This window comes from Ovis canadensis, chromosome 1 (genome assembly GCF_042477335.2).
Source record: "Ovis canadensis isolate MfBH-ARS-UI-01 breed Bighorn chromosome 1, ARS-UI_OviCan_v2, whole genome shotgun sequence".
Classification (NCBI taxonomy): Eukaryota; Metazoa; Chordata; class Mammalia; order Artiodactyla; family Bovidae; genus Ovis; species Ovis canadensis.
The window spans coordinates 8,541,955-8,563,265 of NC_091245.1; the positions used below are offsets into that span (position 1 = coordinate 8,541,955).

Consider the following 21,311-nt stretch of genomic DNA (forward strand, 5'->3'; position numbering starts at 1 on the left):
GCCATAGGTGGGGGGCAAAAGGCAGGTGGCTCTTTCAATGGAGTAATCAGCAATTATTTTCTTAGAGGAAAGACTCTTTTCTGTAGGACAGCTCTAAGTAGCCTCTTACATGTACTAAGGTTAGACTCAGAATCTGATCTTGACAGTGAAGTTAGAGAAGACACTAAACCATTCTGCAAGGAGCAAGTAATTGCTAAAGTACTGATTGGTTTTTGTGCTTTTTCTGGTTAGAATTGGAGAAAGGGATATCAAACCCCTTAGGGTTTGATGTAGGGCATGGAGACAAGTGGCACAAGTATCTGGGTAGGCAGCAGTGGTCCTAGCAACATGGCATAGGCCGCACTGAAAACTGGAGATATACATGTCAGCGGGGATACACGTGTCAGACCACTGTTTGTGAGCTTCTGGTGCAGTGAAACCTGACGCTCAATTGAAATGTCTCTTTTTCTCCTTTGAAATTCCCCCAGAATAGTCCAAACGTTTGCATATTGAGGTACTTTTAGCTGCATGTAACAGAAAACCCAATTTAACTACTGTACTTGAACAAAAAGGAATTAACTGTCTCACAAACAGGAAGTCTAGAGGCCAGGCAATAACCAGGCTGCTTAATCCTGCTCAGTTAATTCAATGGCATCATTGAGGACCCAGGTTCATTTCATCCTTCTGGTCTGTCCTCTGCAGCCTGGCCTCACTTTCCAGTGACTGCTCCTCTTGGTTTCAAGATGGCAGCAGCAACTCCAGCAATCACATCCTACAACGGCTTCCAAACTTAGAAAATGGATCTTTTCATCCTGTGTCTTCTTCTAAGACAAATAAACCTTTACCAGAAGCCTTGTGGAACATTTCCCATCACATCTCATTGATTACTATTGCATCATATTCCTAGCAGTTACATTACATTACAATATTCCTGAATATTCATTGGAAGGACTGATGCTGAAGCTGAAGCTCCAATACCTTGGCCACCTGATACAAAGAACTGACTCATTAGAAAAGACTCTAGGAAAGGAAAGATTGAAGGCAGAAGGAGAAGCGGATGACAGAGGATGAGATGGTTGAATGACATCAGCTAGTCAATGGACATGAGTTTGAGCAAGCTCCAGGAGGTGGTGAAGGACAGGGAAGCCTGGAGCGCAGCAGTCCATGGGGTCGCAAAGAGTTGGACATGATGAGTGACTGAACAACAACAGCAATATTCCTGTGCTTAAACCCACCAGCCACAGCTAGTGTTGGCCCCCGTGTGGGCTCTGCTTTGGGCTACAAGTAAGAAACGGTCCACCTGGGGCAAGGTGGACCGGAAGGCTTATAGCATGAGAAGCAGCGACAAGATCGGCAGAGCGGGGAGGGGGAGAGGGTAGAGACAGTCATTTGGAGGTAGAGAGGGCGGATAGAAGCCAGAAGAGCTGGAGTCAACACTTACTAGAGATCGAACAGAAGAAAAGTCTTCTGAGACAAAGACAGACCCAGGTTTTGCAAAGTGAACAGGCTGAATACATTCCAGGAACTACTGATGCAAGGAAAATGACAAAGGTGGTTAAGAATTCCCACCAGCTTCAAAGCAGAAAACGAAAAATACTGGTTCCCTGTAATGGGACTGGTACCAGCTTGGCCTTGGATTACTGTATTTTAATACACTTTGTATACTAAGTGTCTTAAAAATTTTTTTTTCTTTTAGTTTTTGGCCACGCCATGCTGCGTGTGGGATCTTAGTTCCCTGACTGGGGATCAAAACTGCACACCCTGCCTTGGAAATATGGAGTCTTAACCACTATACCAGGGACGTCAGGTATACTAGGTTTCTGAAGACAGTAGAACACTGCCTCTGTAGAATTTTGAAGGGAAATTTGGTCCCCAAGAATTTCATCTTCATCAGATTTCCTTCTGAATCTGATGGCAACTGGAAAATGTTTTGAGACACCCAGAAGCTTGGGAAACAGATCTGTCCTTGTTCTATGGCAGATTACAATAAAATGAAATGAAATACAATTACATGAAAATGCAGGCTTCTAGAATGTGGCTGTCACAGCCTAAAGGGACTGCTTGGTTGCTGTGGACCACACCGTGGGCCCCGCTGTGGACCACACGGCCGCCGAGTCCTGCAAGGCGGCCCCGCATGCGGGCTTCTGCCGCCCATGCATCTTCAGCTCCGCTTGCGCAATGTCAGGAAGTCTGTGTTCGAGCCACATCCTTCGCCCAGCGGCTCAGACGGAATCTTTTACTTCACTTGGTGACCACTCAGAACAATAACAGCTGCCACCCTCTTCCTGAGCTAAACAACAATGGCTCAACCGTCAACCCTCCCGGACAGTTGTGACGGAACGGCTTTTAGAAAGTTGTTTCGTTTTTTTCTATCTCTGCAAAAGCCACACTGACCAGAGCAACGTGACGGCCACTGTCAGGGACCAGGAACTGAGTCATGAGTCTGTCGCCTGAACGGCTCAAGCCACCGGGGTTTTCTTCTAAATGGGGAAAGAATACCTGGAGACTATGAGGCAGATGGTTTCAAATTCCCTCTTCACCCAAAGTTGCCTTAAAACCTGAATCTGTGTTCCTGTCTTGACTTCGACACTCACCAGCCAGGGCAGAATCTCAACCACAAGAAAAGACAGGAAGTTTGCAGCAAACGTCACCGTGACGGTGGACCAGCAGAGGCTTTTATTTTCTCCTTTATTCTTCTGTGTGGAAGGATGTCAGAGGAGCAGCAGGGGTGGGAGGGTCGCAGGATGGAGCTGTAGGGCCCCATGCACTTGGACTGTGGCAGCAGGTTGTTTACGTGCCAGCCTTGGGGCCTCCCTGTTCCAGCTGACCCATCAAGACTGCTCGCCCTGCCTTGACGTCCCTGGGAGGAGAGTCATTGCAAAAGGCCTTGGGAACCCCAGAGCTCACTCTGGAGTCAGCAGTCCTCCTCCGAGGGCCACTTCCCTTTCCATGTCGGGGCGGGAGTCAGGGCCTTACGAGAAACCCACTCTCGGTGTGGGAAACGGGACTGAGGGGCCGGCCCTCAGAGTCCTGCCCACCCCCAGCACCAGCAGCTCCACCTCCAGTCTGGAAGGTTCCCAGGCTCAAGGGCAGCTGTTGAATGACGGCTCAAATCCCCGGGCTGCTGGGGACACCGTGGAAACTCTCAGCCCGAGGAGCCGAGCTGAGGGTGCCTGATCGGCACAAACTGGTCTCCTTCCCACCACCCCTGAGCACTGCTAGAACCTTCTAGCACTTCCAGTCTCCCTTCCCCTCCCCCTCTACACTGCCTCTGTGCCCCCCTGGTTCCCTCTCTCTTTTTTTTTTTCTATCAGAACTGCCCCCCAGCACTCATCTCTACCCCTCCCTCTTTCTTCTTTCACTTTTCTTCCTCCCTCTTGTTTACTTTTTGTTTTCTTTTCCTTTTTGGGCAAGCATCTGGGACCCTTGTCCCTAGACAGGGATCGAACCCACGACCCCTCCATTGGAAGCAGAGTCCTAACCACTGCACTACCAGGGACGTCCCTTCCTCTCTCTTCCCTTTCTCTTTCCCTGTCTCCCTCTTTCCTCTTTCACTGTTCCTTCTTTCCTCTCTCTTCCTTTCTCCTCCTCTCTCCATCCCATTTCCTGCCCTTCTTCCCTCCTCCCTCATCTGAGCTCGAGGTAGAACTGACTTAGGCTGGTTCACAGGTGTCCTCGTCTTATTCGAGGTCTGTTTCTCTCATAGCAAATCAAGACTTTAAAGGCATGCCAGCGTTTTTGTTTTTGTTTTTTTCACTTTAGGATATTGTATTGGTTTTGCCATACATTGACATGAGTCCGCCAAAAAAAAAAAAATACAATAGAGTCAATAACAAATATATATATAAATAAATAAAGAGAAAACTAAATAAAGCCATGCTGGTGGCTCCCCCTTCTCCACAACTCGCGCCTAGCCCTGCCACTGACCACTCTCCCTGGCTGCATATTTTACCTGCAGTCTGGGAGGCCTGATTTTGAGCCCCACTTCACAGCAGAGTCACACTCACGCCCGAGACCACATAGCTGGCACAAGCTTGACTTGACCCAGCTGGGAACTGGGTGGTTGGCTTGCCTTCCAGGTGCCTCAACAGATTTACTGCAAAGGCCAAATGTCATCTCTGATCATTTATTATCTACAACCATGGAAGGAAAAGTATCCTCTCCCTCTGAGAGGTTCCATCTCCCTGCCTCCCTGTCCTCCTTCCTGGGACAGAATCCGTCCTTCTCTAAGGCGTTCAACGCCCAGCTGGGTTTGGACACACCTTCTGGGGTCGAAAAATAGAAGGCTTAGTCAGGCAGGTCTGGAGCCTGGGCGTGATGCCCCACTTCTGCGGGGCTCAGCGACCTCCATGCTTTAAAGCACAGGGGTTGAGTGAAGTTACGGCTTACACGCTTCCCACCCATCTCTGATGTTTCGTAAGTCTGGGGATGGTGGAGTGAGAATTGAGTCCCCAAGGGTCAGGCTCGCTCCTCCACCTGAGCTACCTGGGGACCGTCACTTGACTGACTTCACGAGGTTGGCAAGCAACAGAGACAGAGTGTCTCCTTCGGTTTTGACAAAAAGCGGGAGGTCCAGGGTGAGAACAGCTAAGGCGATTAGAATAAGATGAAAGTCTTTGCTGCTTCACTTGGCAATGTTTCAGGCCAGATCTTATTTGGGGAGCCTTCTATTCCGGGGGTACCCAACAGACTCAGGTGTAAGGAATGAGTTATTTAGAAACTGTGGCTAAGCTCAGAAAAGAATATGAGGTTTCTGCCTCAACATGAAAAGAGGAACTGGAGTTAAAATGAGCCCCGATCAGTAAGTACTGAAGCTGCGACAACCCCGGGACTTGGCCTGACCATGCGCGTGGTTTAACCACCTCCTCGTGCACAGCTGCTCTGACCGTCTTGTGCGCTGTTGTGTCTTCGCAGGAGTACAAATGGCTCAGGCTGCCTCGGCACCCCCAGCTCCCCGTACCCTGGTTACTGGTCTTGGCCAAAAGGAGGTCCTAGGCCTAGTGCCCGGGTTGGGGAAAGATGCGTCCAGCAGGGCCGGGCTTTTCTATGAGATCTGCCTGGCTGAGTGTAGGCCTCAGGTAACGATGCCTCAACCCCACAACTCTACCTGTTGTCCGAGCCATGGGTGGGTCCCTGCTCCAAGACAGAGGATTGCAGAGAAAGCCGTTGATGGCTGAGCCGACCAGGTTCCCTCTCGGGACTGGCAACTCAGGAATGAGACTGTTGGTGGGAGCAGGGCAGACTCACCAAGACGGGCTAAGAAAGGGGCCCCTTGCAGAGAAAGCCGCTGAAGGCCAAGCCAATCAGTTTCCCTCTCGGGACTGGCAACTCAGTAGTGAGCCTGTTGGTGGGAGCAGGGCAGACCTCCCAAAAGGGGCTGAGTTGTGGCAGGTAGCACCTGGACCGCAGGGCCCCAAGCACCTTCCGGTCCAGGCCCAGCCTTCTCCCTCCTTGCGCTGTACATCTCCCCCAGGGCTGCCCACACTCCTTGCACACGTTAGCCAAACTGAGTCTCTGTTCTTTTCGACCCCCAAAGCCTAGTGAGGCCCCAGGTTCGGAAGCTGCTACAGGACTGGCAGCCATTCCCTGGAAAACGCGATGTCACGGCAGCAAGGAGTGACGGCGAGAGGGTCCGGACCTGGGTGCAACTTAAGACGGTTACAAGCCGTGAGTGCAGACTCTGTACAAGAAGCCACAGTCGGGCCTTTTCCAGTTTACAACCTAGTCATACTTAAAGTCTTCTTCCCTTTGAAGGAATAAAAGAAACCACAAGGGGAAAAAAGATCAAAAGCCCCGACTAACTTTTAACTCGAGAGTTTAAACTCCTTTCAGCAAACCACCAATCAAGGACACTAACCTCTGTGGGAAAGTTCACACAGTCCTAGACTTGGGGAAAATTCAAGGCCATTGAGCCCCACCAGCCCCCCAGGCAGGCCTTCCCTTGGACAGTCTTGTCCCTGACAGGTGAGGAGCCCACAACAAGACCACCCTCCCAGTGGCGGGTGGCTGCCAAGTCTTGAAAAGACCGTCTAGTCTTAGGGTACCAACGTGTGTTCCTGGTGACAAGGCTGAGACATGGGAGCGTCCCAGATGATCCAGAAACATTCAAACGGGTGTTCTTTAGATACCACTGCAGATGCATGTGTGGGAAAGGACCAAGAAGCCAGAAGCTACGCTCAGCCTGACCTGCGTGCGTGTGCATGAGAGCACACTCAGTTGTGTCCAACTCTTTGCAGCCCCATGTACCCCAGGGACCTGCCTATTGTCCAGTTTTGTCTGTCCCACTGCCTCCTGAGTGCGTGTTGAGTCGCTTCAGCCGTGTCCGACTCTGTGCAATCCCATGGACTGAGGCCCGCCAGGCTCCTCTGTCCATGGGGATTCTCCAGACAAGAGTACTGGAGTGGGTTACCATGCCCTTCTCCAGGGGATCCTCCCGACCCAGGGACTGAACCCAGATTTCTTGCATTGCAGGCAGATTCTTTACCGTCTGAGCCACCAGGGAAGCCTGTTGCATCCTAGTTCTGCACAAAATGCATCATTCCATTTATCTCCGGAATCAATGACTGCACGCCACCTCACCCCTTCCACTTCTACTTTCTTTTCAACTAAACCCCTGGTCCTGTCACGGCTCCTCCATGATGTGCTGTCCTGACCCTCGCCTATCCTGGCCGCTCTGCTCGGCACACGGGTAGGGGGCGGTGCCCCTCCCCAGGGGCCGGAGAGCTGAGTGTCACTCCTCTGCCCCCACCAGCAAGAGCATCTCTGTTGTCGTGTATTGTGATGACACCACACCCGTGGGTCTTGTCACACAAACCGTATGGAGGGTGGTTTTCCTGGACTCAGCACCCCTGGTGTGTCCTTCTGTAACCTTTTTCTTCCTTCTCTCTCTCTCTCTTTTTTGGCCAAGTTGCACAGCTTGTGTTTTCAGGATCTTTAGTTCCTTGACCAAGTATGGAACCCTGGTCCGCAGCAATGAAAGGGCCAAGTCCCAACCACTGGACCAGTAGGGAACTTCCTCTTTAACCTTTAAAATCAGGGTTTTACGTGTTCGGACTTTCCATGGGGAAATCAGATGTCATGATGCCTTTGACAAAACAGGTCTCTATGAATTCAAAGGTATTATTTCCTGCTCATCCTTAGGGTGATCTTCTGGCCCCTCAAAACCTACAGTCTGCTGTCCTGCAAGCTCCCTCTCTTCTCTCCTTCATGGCCCACTTACTCTCACACATTTGAACGCACCGAAGAAAAGAATCAACAACCACAGTCACTTTTCCTTTGCATCTGAGCGTGCTTATTCCCGTTATTTCCCCTTCACACCCACGAACACAGACAGTGTCTGTGGCGCCTGCTCCATCACTCCCCGGAGCAGGTCCGTTTGCAGGGTCACAGTCTGCCCGCTGAGCAACCCCAGCCACAGTCCTCTGGGAGAAAGACAGGCTCAGACAAGCCCCACGTCTAGGCTGCCTGGGACACCCGGTTTCTCCCCTCCTTCCTCTTTCGCTGCCAGTATACGCTGCGGTCAAGGTCACGTTTCAAGGTTTCTGAAAGACTCACCTGAACAGTGAATTTATCATCTTCATTGGGCAGAATCCTGTAAGTGTAAACACAGTTCCGGTACCTGAAACAGACCAAGTGCTGAGTTAGAACCTACACGCTCCTTTTTCTGGACGTCGAGGGGCCTGGGACAGAGGCACCACTTGCCCCCTCCCACCTCACCCCCCCAGCACTCAAGGAGCCTTAAGGGAAGGTGGTGGAGTCCCTAGGGCGTGGTTCACTCTGGTACTTGACAGCTGTGTGGGTTGATCTAAAGGGGTCCTCCACTCGGAAGGGCTTCCTCAGCCTCTGGGCTGTCCTGTTGGCCAAACAAAATGGAGCCAGAGTGGGTGTTTGAAGAAGGAACGAGACCCTAGCGGAGTTGAGCACAGTGGGAGCATGCCAAGTGGGAGGCAGGCACAGCCACAGAGGGGCCGCGCTGGCCAGGGTGAGGCTCACGCAGCTTTGGGTGGAAGTCTCCCACCCTCTGTGGCTGCTTCCCCGGGAGACTTTGCCCCACAGGCTCGTTCTCCCGAAGGCTGGCCACGATTCCTTCAGAAAGCTGGATTTTCCGAGAAGCCTTAGGGTGAGCCTCAGGGTAGCTTCTAACACAGAAGGGCAAGGAATCCTGGATTCTCTTTCCTCTGGTCCAGAGGACTCCAATGTGGGAAGGAAGGAGAGCCACTTTTTCCTTTCCTAAAAGCCTTGAGAGGAAGGGGGGCTGTCAGGTCTGAGCGTGTGGGGGAGGGGCCCATGGATAGGTGGTCCAGCAGGGGCAGCCAGCCTGCAGACAGCCTGGTGGCAGTGGGCAGCCACGGAGTTCCCCTGGCTTGGCTACTGAGGCCAAAGGCGCAAGGAATTTGGAGGACACCACTTGGGTCTTACACTCTCAGTTGAAATGACTGTTCTATCCTCTCACCCATAATCTCCCATCCCCACTTCCCCCACATGGGATTCTCACGGACCCTGAAAACTTGCCCACCCCTCTAGACCCCCAGGCAGCTCCACACTCCGGCTCACAGAGGCTCATGTTGTTTCGATGATCAAAGTGATGCTTCAGTACAAAGCGGTCATTCATTTAACCTCTCCTAGATGCCCAGCACTCAATACTTATGTGTTACTGTTTAACTAGATTTTGAAGTTATTCACTAGTTAACAAAATTTAAGACCACTCAGAAAGGTACAAAATGAAAAAAAAAAAAAAAGTATCCTTCCCCAGTCCTGTGAATTCTCTGGAGTTCCTACTCCTTTTGTAAATCATTCCAGAACGTTTAAACATACACATAAATTGACGCATATCTTTTAAATGCAAATAACATCATATTACATGTTGTTCTAGAATTTTCTGCTTTTCACCTATATATATATATATATATATATATATATATATTAGCAATCTGTCCAAGTCATGTTCCAGCACATGACGAGCTCATCATTTATTTGACTAGACCATGATGATGAACAGGTAGTTGTGTGTGTGTGTGTGTGTGTGTGTGTGTGTGGTGTGGACACTCACTTGTGTCCAATTCTTGTGACCCTATGGACTATAGCCCACCAGGCTCCTCTGTCCATGGAATTATCCTTGTCCATGGCAAGAATATTGGAGTGGGGAGCCACTCCCTTCTCTAGGGGATTTTCCCCTTCCCAGGGATCAGAACTGGGGCTCCCACGTTGCAGGCAGATTCTTCGCTGTCTAAGCCACCAAGGAAGCCTGGATAGGTAGTTATTTGGGGCTTTTCACTACTATAAGTAGTGCTGCAATGAACATCTCTGTTCTGACCTCTTGTGTACATGGGTGAATCCTCAGTAAAATCCTTTAGTTTCTCCCTCAGTAAAAAGGGGAGAATAATAACACAGCATCAACTTTTTGTGTAAACTGAGCATTTAGACTAGTGCTCAAAACACACCAAACACCGCAAGTGCCGCCATTTGCGAGCAGGGGTGGATACGTCTCTAGAAGGAGAACGGCTGGGCTAAAGGTTGCAGGCACTGTATGTTTTGATAGAGACTAACATTGCCTTCCAATGAAGTCGTCACACTGTGTCTCCTACTAACCTGTCTCTTACTAACTGGCTATGAAAGTGTATGTTTCCCCATACCCTGCCAACTGGTTGCTATCAGACATTTTAATCTTTTGCAAATTTGAGAGATGATGCCTGGCTTTAATTTGCCTTTCTTTATGAGCAGGGTTGAATGTATTCTCATAAGTTTTACATATTTGTATTTCTTTTTCTGTGAATTCCTTTTCATGTCTTTGGCTCACTTTTTTTTTTAATTCATCTTTTGCTTATTTATTCATAAGATTTTGATATATGCTACAATATATTTTTGAGTTATTTATTTTTAACACTGTATATTGATGTTTTTCTTCTTAGCTGTACAGAGGTTTTATAATTTTATGTGGTCCATCTTACAATTTTTAATGCCTTTTGAAACAATGAATGTTAAAAGAAAGTTTTGGAGGATGTTTTGGGTGATTTCACTTCCATGTGTCTCTTCATTTCGCATAGGAAAATTTCCTCTCTTCCTCTGAGCCCTTTAATTCCCACCTTTCCCATTCCCATCCTGTCTCCAAAGCCTGAACTGACACCACAGTTGGCTTATTTCAGAGATGGCCAGGATGAAGCTCTAATTCAGCATCACCTCACCTCCCAGAGATGTCCCCGGGGAAACGGGGAACCGTCCCAGACCCCCACCTCACTCCCCCCATGCCCACCCACTGCAGCCTCAGCCCCATTTGTAGAGCCAGCCAGGCACACACCCCAGACAGTTGGAAGCCTGTTCTGGTCTTATCTTTCACAGCCTGTTCTCATGACACTTCCTCCTGTAGATATGCAAATAAGGCCAGGGCGGAGAATCGTCTCTTATTTGGCTGAGGGCAGCTAATTTACGGAAGAGGTGGAACAGGCACCCAAACATCAGCTTGTAAACAGAAGGAAAGAACTCAGAGTCACCAGGAGGGGCACACATAAAGCTCGCCGAACAGGAAGGCCCCTCCGTGAATCGAGCGTGGCAGACAAGCCTCTGTGGCTTTTTCAAAGGTGCTCGAGAAACACTGATAAGGCTCTGTGTTACTCAGGTGGATCAGAATCAACAGCTAGTACAGCAGAAGATGCTGTCCCCTTAGATCGTTAACATTCAGCATCTCCTATGCATGGGGGTGGGGGGGAGCACACGTCATCCCTGGGGCCGAATCAGTGGTCTTCAAGGAAAAGCGTGAGCATCACCACCACCACCCCCCCCTGCCACGCACACCCCCTGGAGAGCGGTGGGTTCAAACTGGCTGCCACTGGGGGCTCTGCAGAGAGGTGGAGGGGGCCACTCCTCAGCCTCCCACACTCACCAGCAGCTGCACTTCACCCTGGTCCCATACACTTGACATGTACATATACATACATGTGCACACGCATAGACAGATACATAACATATTAATAAACATGTTGTCGTTCAGCGGCTAAGTTGTCTCTGACTCTTTACGACCCTATGGACTGTAGCACGCCACGCTTCCCTGTCCTTCACTATCTCTTGGAGTTTGCTCAAATTTATGTCCATTAATGCTATTCTAACCATCGTGTCCTCTGCTGCCCCTTTCTCCTTTTGCCCTCAATCTTTTCCAGCACCAAGGTCTTTTCCAGTGAGTCAGCTCTTTTCATCAGGTGGGTACACACACACATGCGTGCGTGCGTGCTAAGTTGCTTCAGTCGTGTCCGACTCTTTGCGACCCTATGGACTGATCCTGTTAGGCTCCTCCATCCACAGGATTCTCCAGGCAAGAGTACTGGAGTGGGTTGCCATGCCCTCCTCCTGGGGATCTTCCCGACCCAGGGATTGAACCCAAGTCTCCTATAGCTCCTGCACTGCAGGCGGATTCTTTACTGCTGAGCCACCGGGAAAGCCCACACAAACACATTTACATCCCCAGAATCTTATATATAGAGTGTTTACAGTGAAAATTCCACAAGCAAATCACCTTTGACAACCACTGCCCTGGAACATAGCCCAGACAATGTGCTCATTGGGGACCATGGATCCTATTTAGCCCTTTCTCACCTCTTGATAATGATTTAGTAACAATCTGGGGGAAGGGAGAGTTAGCTCAAATGGTAGAGCACTCTCTTTGCACATGAGCGGTACCGGGACTGATGTAGTTACAGTTTAGGGCACTAACCCTGGTCTTCAGCTGCTACTCTTTCCAGGGTCTGGGCCACATTTCAGAGCAGGTGTGTTAGGAATATTCCCATTGGAGACCCAGGCTGGGATGACGCTGGGCTGGCCCAACCTCCCACATGTGGGATCACTCTATTCTTGGAGGCAGTGGCACTCACAGCGAATTTTCCATGCGACTCCCAACAGCCATTGGGTGACTACAGGTGCCTACACTGTTATCAGCAGGAGATGCTTCCCCTTGGAAAGCACTTTCAGATCATGGGTTTGGGAAGTTTAACTCAAATGTAAGAGGATAAGCAAATGGAAATAGGAAGAAACTACTTCGTGGCATTTTATTTATTCTTTCAGATTAATGTTACTATTTCTGTGTGACTATTCCTAGCCAAATAACCACTGAGAACATGCCCAGAAGCATCTTTTCCTATGGTGAGAGAGAGAGAAATCAAATTCTGAAATTCGAGAACCTCATTAGTGTCTGTCTCACTCAGCCGATCAGCTTAGCATGTTCCGGAGTTGTTTAAAAAACTCCTTTGCAACTCATTATCCTTCAGTTTTAATTTCTAATTGTATGTGTGTGTGTGTGTGTGTGTGTGTGTGTGTGTGTTTGCTTGAGTGTTGCAGACATCTGGACGAGAGAGGATGGGAGAACAAGGATTGGAAGCTCTACATTCAAAAAAGCCACTTGAGTCCAATTTAGAAATTAGAGAAAATGTGTGTAGACCCTACGAACCAAGGGTGCTCACTGTCCACCACCCAAACCTCAAAGAATCCCAGGCAAAGAGAGCGAGGAAAAGAGGCCATCGGTTCAGAAGAGAGGAAGCAGGAGGAGGCAGCCCAGGTGGCCAGGTGAGAGGCGGGGTGAGTGTAGTTGTGGGCCTGCAGTGCGTCCTGCCCCAGCATCCTGGGGAGGGGCCTTGCCTGAGACCCCCAGGAGGAAGCCCACCTATCCATGCACCACACCACCCCTGCATTACTCAACCCAGTCAGGTGGACCTCAGATCAGGGGGCTCCCTCTCCCATCCCTGCTGATGCTTTATCTTTGGGAAGAAGAGTTGGGCAGAAACCCAACCCAGTGTCTAAAAAAAATAATTGGATCCAGCTTTTTCCTGACAGTTCTTTGCTGGAAAAGAAAAACCACCAGATCTATTCAAAACAGCACCACTGAAAAGAAGGGGGTACCATTTTTCTAAGAACTCAAAGATGATGTCTCCATGTGACATAGAAGCACTGCAAAAAGGAAAAATGAAAAAGAAAATACACTCTGGAGAAGTCTGACTTGTGAGCTCAGTAAGATTTAAGAGACAATTGCTTCTCTGAAACTGGAGAAATGCATTGTGAAAACTGAGGAACAGGAGATAAAAGAAAAAACTGGTCAGAAGTGAAAAACCCAGAGTTCTACAGCCAGCATTAAACGCTATGAGAGAGGCAGCGAACAGCAGCTTTGTGTTCTGGAGAACTTTAACAAGGAAGAAGATAAATCTGAGAAAGTCAATCAGTACAGGAGGAGAGGGAAGATGAGAAATACAGAGGACACAGCTCTGTCCTCCAACATAAATACAGCAGGGGTTCCTGAACTCACAGCTAGCTTTCTTTTTTTAATTTTTTTTAAGTTTTCTAATATAAAAAGAAAAAGCAGAACAGGTAAGTCAATCTAAGCACATATGACTTGAAATTCAGAAAATTCAGTGGACGGCCCTCTTTTTTTAAAGCATTTTTTAATGTGAACTATTGTTTAAGTTTTTATTGAATTTTTGACAATGTTGTATCTGTTTATGCTTTGGTATTTTGGCCTCAAGATATGTGGGATCTTAGCTACCCGAACAGGGATTAAACCTGCACGCCCCTGCTTTGGGAGGAGAAGTCTTAACCTCTGCACTGCCAGGTAAGCCCCGGGCCAGCCGTCTGACAGACAGAAAACAACGCAGATGACCTGGACATTGCCCTTGCACCCTCCCCTCTCTCCCCCGTAGACCCTCTCTCTCCTTCATCCACCCTGTGTCCAGCAGGCTGGCTGTCGTGGGCAACATTACCAACGTTAAGCGAATGGGAGGCGCTGGCAGGGTGAGGGGATGGTGAGATAGGGGCATCAATCCCCCTGACTGCACCCCCAACCTGCAGCAGACCAGCAGTGGCTGAATTCCTCCACGGGAGGCCCTGATCCTCAGGACCAGCAGTGGGAATGTCTTCCCAGGGTTGCCTGCCCAGGCTACTGCAACATCCCTATGCTTGGCACCCCTTTGATTATGCCACCTATTTCCTGTTGGGATCCTGGCCAACACAACTCATAAGCAAAACCAGTAGTGAGTAACAGAGGATAGCAACAGCAATAAAATAAAAGCCTTAAAATTACAGAAAACCATGCATAATTGTATGCCAGAAAATTTGAAAATCTCAACAAATTATTTTTTTACTAAAAAACATATATAACTTATCAGAAGTAACACAAAAACAACAAGGTCCAATTGTATAGAACAGAGAACCATAGTCAATATCCTGTGATAAACTGTAATGGAAAAGACTATGAAAAAGAATACGCATATATGTGTAACTGAATCACTTTGCTATACCACAGAAATTAACACAATGTTTAAATCAACTATACTTCAATAAGGTACATTTATAAGTAGCATAAGAAGAAATAGAAATCAAGAAAGATTCAATACCAAAAAATAAGAAATTGAATTATCTCTATAAATGGCTCTGAGGAAAAGCACCTTTGCCAATTTTTTTTTTTTGTATTTGAAAAAATCAGGTAATGATGATGCTTCATAAATATTTCAGGGATCAAAATCATATAAAATCAATTTCACTTATGAACAAAGGTGCAAAAATTTTACATGAAATTCTGAGTGTAATAAAGTCATCATAATCAAGAACAGTTGATTCTAATCATGAAAAAAAAAAAGTTCCTATTAGGAAATCTATAAAATCAATCTCTTTACCAGTTAATGAAATATGAGACACAGCATAATCGTCTCAATAGATATTAAAAAGGCATTTGACAAAAGTTAATAATCCCTTCTTCAAAACTCTTCATAAAACTAGGAAGAGAACTTCTTTTTGGACATGCCAAAAAAACAAACAAAAACACCCCCCACAACTAGCTATTATCAACTGCTAACTACGTGCCAGATACTGTATGAAGTCCTTCCCAGGTAGCACCAAGTTTGATTCTCATAGTACTTCTGTTTGAGGTAAATATTTTCTTTTCTCCATATCCTCCACTGTAATATCTTAGAAACATCAGCCAATGCAATAAAATATGAACTCCAAATAAGGGTTACAAGTATTTGGAAAGTAGGCCACAGAATGATTATAATTCATGTATGATTTGATTCTTTACCAAAAAAATCCAAGAGTAGCAAATGAAAATAATTTTCAACAATGAGGAGTAAAGTGATAGAATAAATGTGAATTTATACAATCAGCTTCTTTGTATGTTATCAGTTACTCCAAAAGTGTAACTGCAGAAGAAAAGGTATTCACAACAGTAGCAAAGTAATAAATATCATCAGAATTAATCATACTAACAAATATGTCCAAGGAGCAGCGGCTCCGTGGGCGCAGGAGGGCTGAGAGGAGCTACTCCACGTTCAAGGTCAGGAGGGGCAGCCGTGAGGAGATATCCCTCGTCCAAGGTAAGGAGCAGCGGCTGTGCTTTGCTGGAGCAGGTGTCAAGAGACACCCCACGTCCAAGGTAAGAGAAACCCAAGTAAGACGGTAGGTGTTGCAAGAGGGCATCAGAGGGCAGACACACAAACCATAATCACAGAAACCTAGCCAATCTGATCACAGGGACCACAGCCTTGTCTAACTCAATGAATCTAAGCCATGCTGTGTGGGGCCACCCAAGACTGACGGGTCATGGTGGAGAGGTCTGACACAATGCGGTCCACTAGAGAAGGGAATGGAAACCACTTCAGTATTCTTGCCTTGAGAACCCCATGAACAGTATGAAAAGGCAAAATGATAGGATACTGAAACAGGAACTCCCCAGGTCACTAGGTGCCCAATATGCTACTGGAGATCAGTGGAGAAACAACTCCAGAAAGAATGAAGGGATGGAGCCAAAGCAAAAACAATACCCCATTGTGGATGGGACTGGTGATAGAAGCAAGGTCCGATGCTACAAAGAGCAATATTGCATAGGAACCTGGAATGTCAGGTCCATGAATCAAGGCAAATTGGAAGTGGTCAAACAGGAGATAGCAAGAGTGAACGTCAACATTCTAGGAATCAGCGAACTAAAATGGACTGGAATGGGTGAATTTAACTCAGATGACCATTATATCTACTACTGCGGGCAGGAATCCCTCAGGAGAAATGGAGTAGCCATCATGGTCAACAAGAGTCCAAAATGCAGTACTTGGATGCAGTCTCAAAAACGACAGAATGCTCTGTTCGTTTCCAAGGCAAACTATTCAATATCATGGTAATCCAAGTCTATGCCCCAACCAGTAACGCTGAAGAAGCTGAAGTTAAACGGTTCTATGAAGACCTACAAGACCTTTTAGAACTAACACCCAAAAAAGATGTCCTTTTCATTATAGGGGACTGGAATGCAAAAGTAGGAAGTCAAGAAACACTTGGAGTAACAGGCAAATTTGGCCTTGGAGTACAGAATGAAGCAGGGCAAAGGCTAATAAGAGTTTTGCCAAGAGAACACATCGGCCATAGCAAATACCCTCTTCCAACAACTCAAGAGAAAACTCTACACATGGACATCACCAGATGGTCAACACCGAAATCAGATTGATTATATTCTCTGCAGCCAAAGATGGAGAAGCTCTATACAGTCAGCAAAAACAAGACCGGGAACTGACTGTGGCTCAGATCATGAACTTCTCATTGCCAAATTCAGACTTAAATTGAAGAAAGTAGGGAAAACCACTAGACCATTCAGTCAGTCAGTCAGTTCAGTCGCTCAGTCGTGTCCAACTCTGCGACCCCATGAACTGCAGCACACCAGGCCTCCCTGTCCATCACCAACTCCTGGAGTTCACCCAAACTCTTGTCCACCGAGTCAGTCATGCCATCCAGCCATCTCATCCTCTGTTGTCCCCTTCTCCTCCTGCCCCCAATCCCTCCCAGCATCAGTCTTTTCCAGTGAGTCAACTCTTCACATGAGGTAGCCAAAGTATTGGAGTTTCAGCTTTAGCATCAGTCCTTCCAAACAACACCCAGGACTGATCTCCTTTAGAATGGACTGATTGGATCTCCTTGCAGTCCAAGGGACTCTCAAGAGTCTTCTCCAACACCACAGTTCAAAAGCATCAATTCTTTGACCTAAATCAAATCCCTTATGAGTATAGAGTAGAAGTGAGAAATAGATTTAAGGGACTAGATCTGATAGACAGAGAGCCTGATGAACTATGGATGGAGGTTCATGACATTGTACAGGAGACAGGGATCAAGACCATCCCCAAGAAAAAGAAATGCAAAATGGCTCTCTGAGGGGGCCTTACAAATAGTTGTGAAAAGAAGAGAAGTGAAAAGCAAGGGAGAAAAGGAAAGATATAAGCATCTGAATGCAGAGTTCCAAAGAATAGCAAGAAGAGATAAGAAAGCCTTCCTCAGTGATCAATGCAAAGAAATAGAGAAAACAACAGAATGGGAAAGACTTCAAGAAAATGAGAGATACCAAGGGAACATTTCATGCAAAGATGGGTTCAATAAAGGACAGAAATGGTATGAACCTAACAGAAGCACAAGATAATAAGAAGAGGTGGCAAGAATACACAGAAGAATTGTACAAAAAAGATCTTCACGACCCAGATAATCACGATGGTGTGACCACTCACCTAGAGCCAGACATCCTGGAATGTGAAGTCAAGTGGGCCTTAGAAAGCATCACTACGAACAAAGCTAGTGGAGGTGACGGAATCCCTGTTGAGCTATTTCAAATCCTAAAAGATGATGCTGTGAAAGTGCTGCACTCAATATGCCAGCAAATTTGGAAAACTCAGCAGTTTTCATTCCAATCCCAAAGAAAGGCAATGCCAAAGAATGCTCAAACTACCACACAATTGCACTCATCTCACCTTCTAGTAAAGTAATGCTCAGAATTCTCCAAGCCAGGCTTCAGCAATACGTGAACCATGAACTTCCTGATGTTCAAGCTGGTTTTAGAAAAGGCAGAGGAACCAGAGATCAAATAGCCAACATCTGCTGGATCATGGAAAAAGCAAAAGAGTTCCAGAAAAACATCTATTTCTGCTTTATTGACTATGCCAAAGCTTTTGACTGTGTGGATCACAATAAACTGTGGAAAATTCTGAGAGAAATGGGAGTACCAGACCACCTGACCTGCCTCTTGAGAAACCTGTATGCAGGTCAGCAAGCAACAGTTAGAACCGGACATGGAGCAACAGACTGGTTCCAAATAGGAAAAGGAGTACGTCAAAGCTGTATATTGTCACCCTGCTTATTTAACTTATATGCAGAGTACATCATGAGAAATGCTGGGCTGGAAGAAACACAAGCTGGAATCAAGACTGCCAGGAGAAATATCAATAACCTCAGATATGAAGATGACACCACCCTTATGGCAGAAAGTGAAGAGGAACTAAAAAGCCTCTTGATGAAAGTGAAAGAGGAGAGTGAAAAAGTTGGCTTAAAGCTCAACATTCAGAAAACAAAGATCATGGCATCTGGTCCCATCACTTCATGGGAAATAGATAGGGAAACAGTGTCAGACTTTATTTTTGGGGGCTCCAAAATCACTGCAGATGGTGATTGCAACCATGAAATTAAAAGACACTTCCTCCTTGGAAGAAAAGTTATGACCAACCTAGACAGCATATTAAAAAGCAGAGACATTACTTTGCCAACAAAGGTCTGTCTAGTCAAGGCTACGGTTTTTCCAGTGGTCATGTATAGATGTGAGAGTTGGACTGTGAAGAAAGCTGAGCGCCGAAGAATTGATGCTTTTGAACTGTGGTGTTGGAGAAGACTCTTGAGAGTCCCGTGGACTGCAAGGAGATCCAACCAGTCCATTCTAAGGGAGATCAGCCCTGGGTGTTCTTTGGAAGGACTGATGCTAAAGCTGAAACTCCAGTACTTTAGCCACCTCATGCGAAGAGTTGACTCATTGGAAAAGACTCTGATGCTGGGAGGGATTGGGGGCAGGAGGAGAAGGGGATGACAGAGGATGAGATGGCTGGATGGCATCACTGACTTGATGGATGTGAGTCTGAGTGAACTCCGGGAGTTGGTGATGGACAGGGAGGCCTGGCCTGCTGTGATTCATAGGGTCACAAAAAGTTGGACACGACTGAGCAACTGAACTGAACTGAACAAATATGTAGGACCTGTGAAGAAAATTACCAAAGTTAATAATAACAGTAACAGCTGTATTTATTATTAAGACTGAAAAATACTAAAATGTCCATTTGTACAAGTTGTGTTATGGATTTCATGCAATTACAATCAAAGTGCCAATAGCGGACTTCCGTGGTGGACCAGGGAAGCGGTTAGGACTCCGTCTGCCAATGCAGGGCACATGAGTTCGATCCCTGGGTTGGGAAGATTCCACATGTCATGGGGAACTAAGCCGCAACTACTGAGCTCACATGCCCTAGAACTCATGCTCCTCAACAAGCGAAGGCAGTGAGAAGTCCGCACACCGCAGCTAGAAAGTACCCCCACTCACTGCAGCTAGAGAAAGCCCACATGCAGCAACAAAAGCTCTCTGAGCAGCCAAAAATAAATGTTTTTAAAGCCCCACTAGTATTTTTCCCGACTCGTCAAAATTATTATCTGGCTTATCTGGAAGAATACTTTAAAAGAATAGATATGCAAATCCTACAGTAAAATAAGGTACAAAACGGTGGTAAGGCATTCAGTGTGAACTTGGTGTAAGAAAAGCAGACAGACACTAAACAGGCAAGAAAGAGACCTGGGAGACTTAACACATGGTAAGAGAGGCCGCAAAGGGCGAGGAGTAAGCCATTCAGTGAGAGGTTTCCAGAAAGATGGTTACTTGAGCACAATACCTGTAAATCTTTGTCTTACACCATCCATTAATTCCAGAGAGATTAAAGTGTTCAGGTAAAACAGTAACAGCAAAACAGAAAAACCGACATTTTCTCCATCTGCTTTTGCCAAATATTGTGCTAAGCATGTGATACACACTTTTCAGTCCATCCAACAGCACTACATGGGTATTCTTATCCCTGGTTTTCAGATGAGGAAACCGAGGCCCCATAGCATTAGACAATCTACCAGAGTTTAGAAAGGCAGAGTGACCTCTTAGCCTGAGCCTATTAGCTCTAAAGGCCCTGCCCCCCAACAGGAAGCAAAAGAAACAAAATTCCTGGGTGCAGAAGGACTCTACATTGGAAAGTAAAGGGGAAAATGTCACAAAGGAGCAAGATTGATAGACTTTACAAAAATTTACAGTTTCTGAATGTGGGGGGGAAAAGTCATAGTTTAAAGGCAACCACAGAAAAAAATGTTTGCAACAAATGTGATATAAGGAATTCATGCAAAGAGGTGATAACAGAAAAACGACAGTTTCAAACGAAAAAAGGCAAAGAGAGAATGAAGCAGACCATCCACAAGAGAGAAATGATGAAAGTCAATAATCCAAACAAGTTTACCACAACTGCAATCAAGCAATGCAAATCAAAATGAACGGAAATTAGCTACCTTTCACCTCGTAATTCAATATATTTTTAAAATGAAAATATTCAGTAAATGGAGGCTGGAATGAGGTGGGTGCTCTTTGGCACTGCTTACCAGAACATAAATTATAACAAGATTTCTGGAAAGCAATTTGTCATTTTCCATCAAGAGCCTTAAAAACATTATCCTTTGATCCAGTAATTCCTTCCCTGGAAATCTATCATCAGAAATGTCACCTATTTGCACAAAGACCTTCATCACTGTCATATTTAAAATAATGAAACACTGTTAGTAAGTTGAATGTCTGACGATAGAAGAGTATTCCATAAATTATGGTGCATCGTGTAATAGCATTTGTGCATCTATTAAATATGATATTTAGGAAGAAATGTTAACTAAATGAGAAAATGCTAATGTTGCTAGAAAATGCAGACTAAAATTACATGGTATCAGGCATATATTAATATAATATGGAGCTTATGAAACTTACAGAGGTATGTATATATCTACCTATGTATAGACACACGTATCTATCTATATAAATACATAGAAAGAGAGAATCTAAATGAGAAAATACAGCAACAAATTAACAGTATTTGTGTTAGTCCCTCATCTCAGTGATCGGGTAATTATTTTCCTCCTTAACACCTTGAACTCTATATGTTTAACTTAATACTGTATTTTTTAAGGTTACTTGAAAAAACGTGCAAGAAGGGGACGATGGAGGATGAGATGGTTGGATGGTATCACCGACTCAATGGACATGAGTTTGAGCAAGCTCTGGGAGATGGTAAGGGACAGGGAGGCCTGGCGTGCTGCGGTCCATGGGGTCTCAAAGAGCCCCGCTCGACTGAGCGACTGAACTGAACTGAACAGAACACCGTCCTGTTTATCAGAGGGTCTATTTCTACACTGCCCCTGACACACCGGATGTGCAGCAAGACTCTCCCCTCCAGAGGGCAGGTTTCTGGTTGGCAAGAGAGGGGCTGGACCAGCTGACCCTTTGG

At 46.4% G+C, this 21,311-nt stretch overlaps 1 protein-coding gene across 1 annotated transcript in view; it reads right to left on the bottom strand.

Moving 5' to 3' along the window:
- INPP5D (inositol polyphosphate-5-phosphatase D) overlaps nt 1-21,311 on the bottom strand; it is a 137,938-nt gene that overhangs the window by 108,462 nt on the left and 8,165 nt on the right. The window contains exon 2 of the mRNA XM_069585095.1: nt 7,534-7,597. Coding sequence (XP_069441196.1) covers nt 7,534-7,597 — 64 coding nt within the window. The remainder of the gene's footprint in view (nt 1-7,533; nt 7,598-21,311) is intronic.